The sequence below is a fragment of the Lasioglossum baleicum genome, chromosome 7 (genome assembly GCF_051020765.1).
Source record: "Lasioglossum baleicum chromosome 7, iyLasBale1, whole genome shotgun sequence".
Lineage (NCBI taxonomy): Eukaryota > Metazoa > Arthropoda > Insecta > Hymenoptera > Halictidae > Lasioglossum > Lasioglossum baleicum.
The window spans coordinates 18006346-18017784 of NC_134935.1; the positions used below are offsets into that span (position 1 = coordinate 18006346).

Consider the following 11439-nt stretch of genomic DNA (forward strand, 5'->3'; position numbering starts at 1 on the left):
CCGCTAATAAGTAATGTAGACTCACCTCAAATACAAAAAAAAGTTGATCATTAATAATTAAATAAATAAATGAAAGAAGCATATTGCTCCCCCTTGATACCTGTGAATGAAAGCGATACTTTAGCCTTCTGTACTCTTCCACTGAATAACAGTGTGGCGTAAATATATGCGTTCTTAGAAAATTCCACGCTGATGTTTATGATACGGACGACTGAAATCCGCTATTTTTGCGATGTGATACGCATAAATGGTATTTTTAGCTGTCGTCAAATTAATATGTGAGTCAGGACACCAGAGGCGAATTTATTGCTTCATGTTTTTAGTAAACACGCTTCTAGCGTCTTGGCTTCCATTTCAATGGCGATTGACATGTCATGAACCTCTAAATGCGACACGACAGTCAATGGACCCACGATGCCACTAGGCAAAGTACTATCGTGGACCACTCTGGAGGTGTTTTCGCCCTTCCGGGTGTTTCATACAAGTAGAATATACATTATAAATATTCTGCATGGAAATTCGTTATACATTTTTCTAATGAATACATAAAATCCGAAACTCAATGATCATAAACGACACTTCCTAGTCTGTCTACATGTCTTCTAGTGATTTGTTCAAAATTTCAGAAAAATTGAACATACCTTAGAAAAAGGTTCTTTCCCATTTTCAGGGGTTCATGGGACCAGGTCGATCATTTTTTAAGTAAACGACACACTAAATACCGCCTAAACTATTTTTCTAGAAAATCATTATTCACGTGTTTATCAAAACAGAATCACAAGAAACTCAAGGGGCACATGATTTTACATATTTGAACTTAAGAAACAATAAATATAATACTTCAGAGTTCGGTTACATTGAATTTGATTAAAAAGTGAAATACTGTAACTAGTAAACTACAAGTAGTAAACTACGAGTGTAAAAAAGAAAAAATAATTGTAGAAACGAATGTATAAAGCTGTATTCTTTAAAATTTGACCAGTGAATTTTATTTTCAAATCGGACAGGAACTTATGCAATCATCTGATACAAAGATAATTTTTGAAAAACTGTTTGGTTCAATTTTGCTCCTCACTGTGCACCATGTAACATGTAACACGATCGATCGGGTTCGATCGAGACTCTAGAAGGGCCGACGGGTATCGCAATTAATGCGTTCGATTCGACGGCTGTCCGATTAGTTAGGGATGACGATCACGTCTGGTTGATCGATGCGCGCGTTCGCGTCAACGACGATCCTGTTGGGTACGAGGCAACCACCTGACGATCTATGGTGGGGGATCCAGAAGATCCCGTATCCCCGTTCCGCTCGTGGATCCAACCGATCCCGGCCCCATGCCTTCTGCGTCCTCGATCGCCCATCCCATCCCCCGCGAGCTCACCTAGCTTCTGGTATAAAAGCAATTGCGGGTTCGAGGATAGCATCATCTAGCAAAAAGTTCGCGAGCCAGGTAGACCTTCGCGGTAGTGCTTGGATATCGGCAGGGCTCTTCGGCTTCCGGGACGAACGACTGTTCAAGAAAAAGTGTCTCGAGGGATCCCTACGAACGGACATTTGGTTATTCAACGTTCCATATCGTTCCAACCAGAGTTCCAATCATTAAGGATGGCGCAGTGGATCAGCTTCGTCCTCCTCGTCGTCGCGGCGACGATCGCGGTCACGGAGTCCAGAGTTATTCCTGCTGAACCTGGTAAATATGGCAACTCAGTACGACTATCATAGGAGAAGCTACCAATATGACAGATACCTATTCTATCTCTTGGCGTGGGGAGCCTTAGAATAGCCATGCATAGAAATAAAATCTTTTCGCTTTTCGAGAAAGTCGATCCTATACTATACATTTTGCTCAACAAATTATTCGCCCTCACAGAGCTGTTACGTTAAAAAACGTTATTAGGATCGGCGTGATCAAAGTCCCATACCTATTCGTATGAAAGTTGTCGTAAGGCTAATCATTGAATTTGACAATTTTTTTAAAATATTAATACGACACTTATTTATTTAATTTATCAATACTCAATTTAAAAGTTGATCATACAAAAGCAAACTGACAATCCATCCAGACTCTCTGCACTGACTATACCCTGTAGTTTAACGAGAATGTAGCCTGTAGGAAGGTTGACATGGACGGTCTCTAAAGTTTCAGTGATGTTGGATCCCTACGGCAATCCCATAGTCTTCCTGCGAGAGAAGAGGGCACCCGTACAACCTTATCCTCACAGGACGATGATGATCGCCGGTTACTACAGACCTGTACGACGGTCGAATCCCGGTAGCCAAGCGACGGGAGTGTTCGCGCAGGGCAATGCTGTCAGTGGCGAAGCCTTTTTTGGCGGAATGCAGGCGCCACACTTGAACAATGGCCCGGAACCGATTGAAGAATCGGAAGTGTCGAGCGCCGAGGCCCAGGCGGCGCCAGAGCCTGAAGAGTCGTACAACGAGGATGAGCAGACTCCTGTGCAACAGGAAGAGGAACACCAGCCTGAAGAACATCACCGTCAGGATGGACACCAACCTGAAGGACATCATCATCAGGATGGACACCAACCCGAAGGACATCACCGCCAGGACGAACACCATCAGCAGCCGGAGCAACATGATCCTCAAGAGGAGTACCCTGTGGAAGAAGAACAGCATCACCACAAGCAAGCTACACCTCCTCCTCAGGTACCGATCGTAACTAGAACTGCTGCCGTTCTGTTGCGAAATATTACTCTTTTTAACCACTTATGGGATTAACACTGAACCTACCGGCTATCAAAAGTGACTGATGTGTATAGTATTATAAAAATAACAAGATTAAAACTTACAGTCGGTGTACAAAGTATTCGTACACCATTTAAATACGAATAAATTTTTCAAAATTGGACTCAGCAGCTTGTGTTTTTTTGAGACGTTGAAAGGACTAGTTTACTAGCTAATATGTAAATAATGTTTTCTGTAATTGTTATTGGTCACAATTACGAAGGGAACAGTAATAACCACGATGTTTAAATTTTTTATCTGTGCCAGTAATGAAAATGTTTAACTTAGGTGTACTATCTTAATCCTTCTCTGTCACTTAGGAAGAACCACAGCCTGAACCAGTTCCAGTGTTCACAACCGAAGCAGCTCCAGTGACCCCAGCTAACGAACCCGTTCACCCTACTTCCGAGGCTCCTGCGAATCGACCCAAGGTCCACCATGGCAAAAAGGCCAAAAGACCACCAGTGATAGTCGAAGAGGACGACGAGGAAGACGATGAGTACGACGAAGAGGAAGTGTCTGTTCCCTTTGTTCCCTTCAAGGGTAACCGTCGTCGACAGCACTATCCAAATCTGAACAACTACTTCCCAATGGTGTTCAGCTTCCCTGGAATGTCCACGCGATCTGGATCCTCCGGATCTCCACCTGGAGCGGTCACTGCGATCGCTAACAGTTACTCCACTGGTAAAGGAGGAGTTGCTAGTTCGGTGGCAACCGCATATGGAGGATCTCCCAACGGGTAAGTCGCTACAGACGTTTTCAACTAGCGCCATAACACGATCTAACTCATTTTGATTGGTTCAACAAAAAACTCGAGGGGTATATGATTGTCAATTGATAATGATCTGTTAATTCTGTTACGTTCAATTTACTAATCACGGTATTTTATCCCTGATTCAATTTTGGTATTTTATTTATTTTGAGAATATTGAAGATATTTTGGACTTTTGGTGTAGTAAGCAAGCAGCTCGAATATTTAGAACATTTTTATGGAACAGTAAAAAAGAGAACATATCCAATGTGAAAGTTTATTAACACAAATATTAGTTAGTAAATCGATAGTAGAGGAAAGTACCCTTTTATGTGGAGGGTTGCGAATATGGGGCGAAAAAAGTGATGCCCGCTGTCCGCCAATGTTTTAATTAGTTACAGTGTTGTTTTTATATTTTTATATGCAAAAATAAATTCGCATTAAGCCCCGTTCAGACTGACAGACAATTGCCTGCGGACTGTCCGCAACGTTCGCTTCGCTTGAAACAGAATTTTCTTGGTTTACTCAAATGACTCGAAAGTGGAGGTGCCTTTATATTTCAAGAGCTTCCCCATTTCAGCCTCATAATTTTTTCGGTTTTGTTTCTGTGTGTTCAGAAAAAAGAAGCGCCCAGCAACCGCAGAAGAATAAACCCATTAAGCCTTGGGATTTAGATCGATCCTACGATTGGATCGACGAACCGTGTCCGCCATTCGATATTCTTAACCCTTTGTGGTCCTTGATCTGCACTTAACAGTCAATTGTAACCTGTTTTTCAGAAGAAGATACGTCATAATAACTGTCGACTCTATATTGTAAGTCTGAAGTAATAGGAGTGGAGCAAACACTTATTATGACAGGTATCTTCGTTCGGAAAATAGATAATAATTTGGTTGGAAGAACAAGATGTTTTACTGGTCTATGAAACATCTGTTGCTGATGTTACATTATAAATATTGTAAATAAATATTCTTGCTAAATTACGATATTGTACGATTTTCGTGCTGATTTTTTATCGGGACATTGAGAATGCTTCGGACTGCAAAGGATTAAGAATAATAATCCACGCGGCATTTCAACCGGATGGATTTCCAGCTACCGTCTTCCATTCGTCGTCTCGGAATGCCGCTCTCGAGGAAATAGTGGCGTACTTAAATCAATTCGTGTTCCTGCCGACCAATCGAATTGCGCTGGCCCTTTACGATCAAACGAGCCTCGACGAAGGTTCTCGAGTCGATCGACTTTGACGGAGGCACGTGAACGACCTGTACTGATCGTCCATCGGGAGATGGCAGTGAGAAACTGGTAGGGACACGTGATAACTCTACTCCGTGGTACACGTCTGCGACCACGAAGACAACAACTGCGCGTATTAGTGTAACTAGAACACAGCAATGTGGTGACACTAAGCCAGTGGTGGTTCTCTCGCATGCGCAGCGATTTTAGCCTTAGTAAAGTTAAATTCTCGATAAAATGGGTACCTTGAACACCCCGTAAAATATCAGTACTTCCTCGCCAATATAACTGCCCCAGGGCTTTGTCATAATATAGATACGTTACTGTTTTGGACGTGCATGCACGAGAAATCTTGCACAATATCTCACCACACCTGATGGACGATCAGTACAAACGATTTGACCCCTTGCTGTATCATTTTCTTGACAGTTACACCGATTAAAACCTCTTTATCCTCAAAAATGTCGTGGAAGAGAAAAGAAAATTTATCTTTCTTGTATGGCTACATTTATTTGAATGCTTAAATATTGATTATGAACGAATCAAATTTTATTTCATTTAAATAGAAAGGCGTAACATTCATATTTATTAGGCTTTGTTTAAAATCTTCATGAGGAGCGTGACTCGTTAAAATACGGCAAGGGGTTAATAGACCAAAAGTACGAGCTAGACATTGTCTGAGGATTATTCTTTCGAGAACGATCCAGGATCCGATTCGAGAAATTGTAAAGGGCTCGCGCGATCGTTCGTTACTGCCAGGCGAGAAGAAAAAAGAAAACGAAACTGATTATAGCTTGTTGTATCTGTAGTATAGCGTGTAGAGTAGATAAGTAATTCCGCATTTACGAACAGCTGATGAATTCGATGAGTCAGCGTCGAGAAAAGATGATTAGAGCTACGCGTGACAGCGTCGATATTTTTTGAAAATCGATATTCGAATATCGCGTGAGAACAGTACTTTTAGGCAATTCTAGAATAAAACTGTTTGAATAATAGACACAGCTCTCGTGTATTTCATTGTTTACTTACCTGCCGGGTCCCATTCTCGTTACCTCTAGTAGCATTTACAGTCTGTCGCGCAAAACAGGGTACGCGTTTTCTCTGAAAATAAAAACGCAATTTAAATCTTCCTTTATTGGCATAAAAGTACTTATTGTATACTACCAACACGTTTATCTAATCAAGTGTCCAGTCTCCATCGTTGGCCAGAATGGCCTGACATATTCTTGACATGCTCTCGACCAAGCTTTCCGCGTAATTAACAGGTAAGGATCACCATATCTTTCTAATATGTCGAGAAAGCTGCTTTCCTGCAAGTCTTCTCTTCATGTAACCACAAACATTTCCAATCGGATTCGCATCCGGGGTATGTGCAGGTCAGTCCATCGTATCGATGTCATTTTCCTTTTTCCACAGTTCGGCAATGATCAACTAATATTTAAAAATGACTAACAGTCTTTTTGAATGTTAGTCATAGCAAAATAGTAATTAGTCGAAACTTCTTGATTAGTTAGTGATCATTTTTACCGTGGAAATACGTTGTTTATATGTATGTCGGGACATAACGCGTAACGCTTATTTATTGTACAAGACAATTATTATCTTTTAGCATTACACGTCTGTGTAGAATTCAGTTTAGTTTTATAATAACTATTTAGGCATTTAGTTTATGCGTTTACCGTCGAACAGTTGAGGGTCCGAAACTTGGTCGTACCTTAGTAATTCCCCAGCGAAAGGGCAGTAAAACGATTCCCATTTACCTTCATACCCCGGGGTAAAACGGTCGTCGCTGCCGTTTAGAAGATCAGAATATTATGCTAGCGGGCCCAGAGTTGGCCGTTCGTATTATAGTGATCCTTGGCGCGACATTTCTAACAGTGTACCAACCAATATTGCAACGAAGGCCCAACAAAATCCCAACCATAAATGCTATTAAGGATCTCCTGGTTTACCTGGAGATTTTGGCTGGACTATGGCCAAGGCCTCCGAAGGCCGTCAAACAATGACCCGTGATAAACTTTCTCGGAACGGCCGGTCATTAAGCAAACGACGCGAACGTACCCCTCAATCACTTCCGAGAACCATTCATTAGGACTCGTAGATACGTTTGCCCAGTTTTCTATGGATCATCGCCATTAGCTCCGTTGCTTCTCGCTACCATGAAAGTCACGGCTAATTTTCGATTCGCGTGTACTTATACACGACATAATTGCCCGCCAACAACGACTACTGTCTCGGTTACGTAATTCACGCAACCGTTTACTCACCGTCGGGATTTCAACAAGTGTGTGCGCATACACCTGGAGAATCGGTTTGACAAACGATTAAAAGTCCCACGGAAACTGAGGAACCACATGGCCGTAACCTTGGCGACGTACACATACATATATAAAAGCTGATATTGTAGTTCCCGCGGAAATCGCAGTCTTTTAACGTGGGATGTCGTCTGATGCGAACAGCTCGTTCGATTAAATTCGAGACCCGGAACTAGGAAGTGTGAACAAATTTATCGCCGACCATGTAAACTGTAAACGGTCGATTCTTTCTGCTGTTCCTTGAGAACCGTTTTTTGTTGTTTTGCAGTAACGGAAGGACGCGTTTCATGGACAAAATGATCGTATTCCTATTTATGTATTTTCATACAATTGAAAATTGTAGGAACATTTTAAGAATTGAAGATGTTAATATGTGTTTTCTCATCTATTAAAATTATTGAGGGAAGAAATAACATTCTGTATGGTTTTTATTCCTTACAATCGATACAGACAATGTTTATTTTGCATAATGATCCGCAGTCTATTTATCAGAAATAATGCAAAATAAATTACAGAATGCCTTCAAATAAATAAAAAACTTCCATGCAGTTACTAAATATCCGGTAACTTTTTATCCTAGTCTTTATTGAAGCGTCGTCGCGCGTCGCATCGTTCCTAAACGTGAATTCGTATCGACGCGTCGATACGATGCATATGCATGATTTTCTTTGGAGAGAAGCTCGCGAACAATGTGCATCATCTTTTAAGATCCATGCTCCTTTCTTCAGGTTCACGATGACCACGCAGAACGAGCCGCCGGTCGTCTTTATGGGCGATTAAGTCGAGAGGAATGAGACACTCACGACGAGATGTCCCGTACGGGGAATCCCAAATGCCTTCTCGTCGGTTAGCGCGTAGACACGAACTTCTGGGAATTGAACCATGTATCTGGCCGAATTTTAGCTGACACCACGATGAATAGGAGTTCTCTGATCTCTAGCCCGCGCCGATGGTCTATTCAAGGCCATGGTTCCTCCAAGCAATGGCCTATACGGTGCCCTTGAAATTGTTGTACCGTTCTCCGGCACCAGAATAGAACACGATCAGAGACAAACAAGTTTCTGTAAATAATATATAACCCCTCAAATTTCATTTACTTTATTTATATCACCTAACAGGTTTCAAATTTTTTTGATGTTTCAGATATTCTGCAATATCTTATTTATGTATTTCTCTATTGATTACGAAATTACTACAAGCACAACAAATTTTAACAAGCATTCACAACTATTAGAAAGTACAAAAGAATATAATTGCGTAGCGGAGACTCGCATCTTCAGTTTTCACGCAATCACCTCGTTTTTTTTTTTTATAAAAATCATACATTTTTACAAAAATCAATGTTTTCCCAAAATATATCTGCGTGATAGAGCAATTGTACTTTCGGATTTGGTTTTAGAATGACAAACTCTAGGAGAATCACCCAACACTAATTGTTGAACACGAAAAAGGTGTAATTTTGTTGGACTGTGTTATTAGCTCCATTATTCCACTAATCTGGGAATTTTCAGTCGGACAGAAGTAAGAAACAGAAAGAAACGAGTGAAAATTATTATGAAATAGTGTAAAAAAACAGTTTTGCAACACGGTTTCGTGCACGTTTTATCATTGATTCAGGTAATTCACGATTGTTTATCCGAGTTGTGTTAATGTAAGCCCGACGCTTTTACAAAGCTGAGACTCGGGCGGTGCTAATGAGATACGGTCGTTCCTCGGGAAGAACTACCTGTTTCGTACCTACGTAAATGCGTCGGGGTATCCCAGAACGCTCGGAACGGTCACGGTTCCCTATATAAAGACCGCCCTCATCATTTCCTCATCGTCATTTCACACTCAGTTCTCGAAGACGTCTGCCACACTACCTGTGAACATGAAGATCGCTCTGGTTGTTCTCGCTGCCGTCCTGGCCACTGCCTACGGCTATCCCGCCGACGTACAAAATGGTAAGGCATCTACTATTTAGTAAAAAAAAAAGTCGATACTTCCGGGATAACACTGAAACTACTTCCGTCTCTCCGCCCAGCTAGTTTGTAGCATGATCAATCAGCCCAGAAACGCTATTTTATTCCACCATTTAACCCTCGGACGGCAGATAATTTTTACCACGTTTTTATTAGCTCACTTTCTTGTTTGTTTGTTTTTCTGTTCGGAGGCAAATTTTTCAATTGATTTTAAACTAACTTCCTGATCAGCTAGAGACTTATATCTACATAATTAGTGGTGGTTAGGACCTTTCTGCTTCACTTATCAATTTTCTAACACGTGTTTTTGAACAGCTGTTCATTTAATTTATTCGCCAGAAATGGCGGGTCAGATATACCCGGGTTCCGCCGCCGGAGGGTATACAATCGGACTATTTATTCTATACGAGTTTAATGAAAAATGCAATGTCTCTTTTGAACTTTTAATCCAAGATATTATACAATAACTCTGTCTAATTACTAGACTGCGGATCTCTATGCAAAATAAAAACTTTCTATCCGAATTGCAGCAATCTGGGATCGAATAAAAAGTTTTATTTCTACTTAATATATTTAACAAATTGAAAGTAAAATTTTTGTGACAAATGCATCAAATCCACAGTCTACTAATTACTATTGGTAATGATTCAGATATGCACGATCGGTAATCGGTTCTAAATTGCTGAAAAGGAATGACCCACGTCATCGGCTTTGAATGCGTTAATGGCTTAGATCATTAATAACTTAGATCATTAGAGACTTATTGTTAGATCGTTACTGGACTGCGGAGCTTTATGCGTTTATAGCAAAATTGAGTAGATGAAATTGAAAATTGTAGGAAAATTTAAAAAATTGAGAAGATGTCGATATATGATTTCTATTAAAATTATTGAGGGAAGTCTAATCACTAGACTGCGGATTCGATGCACTTATGAGAGGAACGAGTTGGTGCAATTTAAAACGACAGGAAGATTAAAAGAATTCGAGAGTGTCGATGTACTATTTCCTCGTTGTGTTTACAGTGTTATATTATTAGATCATTTTTATTTTGCATAAAGATCCACAGTCTACTGATCATTATTAGCTGCAACAAGAAGGTCGACGCATGTCGAATTTTTTCCGACATCAATATCAATGCCACCGAAATATCCTCGTTGTCCTGACTCATCGTTTAGTGGGACGTTCGAGCAATCTCTTCACAGGTTGGCACGAATTGTTGTCTGTTGACCTTACTTCCCGCGAAGGTCGATGTCATTCTCGCTTCCTAAACAGTCTGCCCATTCTCTCGACCGCGTTTGTTTACACGGTTTCGTAATCCGCGAAAACGTACTGCACGCTTTGGTTTTTCCAGGAGTGCTGCTGTCGAGGATAGCTAGAGAGGCGTTGCCCGAACCACGCCATCACCATCACGGATACGGAGGTTACGGTGGTGGTTTTGGCGGTGGCTTCGGTGGTGGTTACGGAGGTTACGGAGGACCTGGAGGATTCGGTGGATACGGAAGACCCGGCGGCTTCGGCGGATATGGCGGATATCCTGGAGGTTTTGGTGGAGGTCTCTCCGGAAGTTCAGCCCACGCTGGCTCCATCAGCTCTCCTTTCGGAAGCGCTTCATTCGCGAGTGCAAAAGCTGGGTAAATACTTTTTCTAGAATTGTATTTGTATTAGGTTGGCAACTAAGTTTGCGACTTCCACATTTTCTCAAACAAAGTTATTTATATAATGTTTCAAGCACGAATTCTCTATATCAAATTAATCGCAAAATTCAGAGTTCTCCGATGATAATTTCAAAGATAAGTTCAAATGCAATGGTCACTGAATGATATTATAATGATACAATAAAAGAATTAGGAAACGAAAGGTCGCGAATTTAGTTGCCAACCTAATATTTGTGGTTGTCAGGAAGAACTGAATTTGCAGTATTTAACACAAACCGTACCGAGCATAAAATGTGACTAGTGGACGTTATTTTATAAAATTACCAGTCTGAATTTATGTAGATTTCTCGCAATGTTGCAATAATATGTAAACCTACCAAAACACACCGGTCAAAATGATTCGGTTCCAGATTTTTCATTTTACTATTATTGATACAATAAAAATAATATCATAAGGAATGATTGCATAGATATCTTTAGTAGAGCACATTATTACAATAGGAGCTGCACAAACAAGTGTAAAAATTTCGAAGAAAATACTCAATTCTGCTTTTTACAAATTTTTGATGTTGGTCTGTATTAAAAATGTTCTATTTTTGTTTTTCTTTTGTTGCAGATCCGCTGGATACGGGCGATGAAACATAGTTTGAATTATACATTGACTCACGAAAACATGGAACCATACTCTTTGTTCGCGCTTGTATAATATTTTCTATTTCGTAGCTAAGCCTGTATAATAAACTTTTTTACCCTTAAAACGATTCTTTTTTATCTC

At 40.6% G+C, this 11439-nt stretch overlaps 2 protein-coding genes across 2 annotated transcripts; both read left to right on the top strand.

Annotated features, from left to right (window-relative positions):
- The first annotated feature begins 1409 nt into the window (after nucleotides 1-1409).
- On the top strand, nucleotides 1410-7324 carry LOC143210358 (uncharacterized). The gene is made up of 4 exons (XM_076427148.1): nucleotides 1410-1691; nucleotides 2142-2668; nucleotides 3067-3485; nucleotides 4115-7324. The coding sequence occupies exons 1-4, from the start codon at nucleotides 1607-1609 to the stop codon at nucleotides 4146-4148; spliced, it is 1065 nt and encodes a 354-aa protein (XP_076283263.1). The 5' UTR covers nucleotides 1410-1606; the 3' UTR covers nucleotides 4149-7324.
- Nucleotides 7325-8843: 1519 nt separating this feature from the next.
- On the top strand, nucleotides 8844-11439 carry LOC143210359 (uncharacterized). The gene is made up of 3 exons (XM_076427149.1): nucleotides 8844-8991; nucleotides 10361-10640; nucleotides 11281-11439. Exons 1-3 carry the CDS (start codon nucleotides 8919-8921, stop codon nucleotides 11300-11302), a joined length of 375 nt encoding a protein of 124 aa, XP_076283264.1. The 5' UTR covers nucleotides 8844-8918; the 3' UTR covers nucleotides 11303-11439.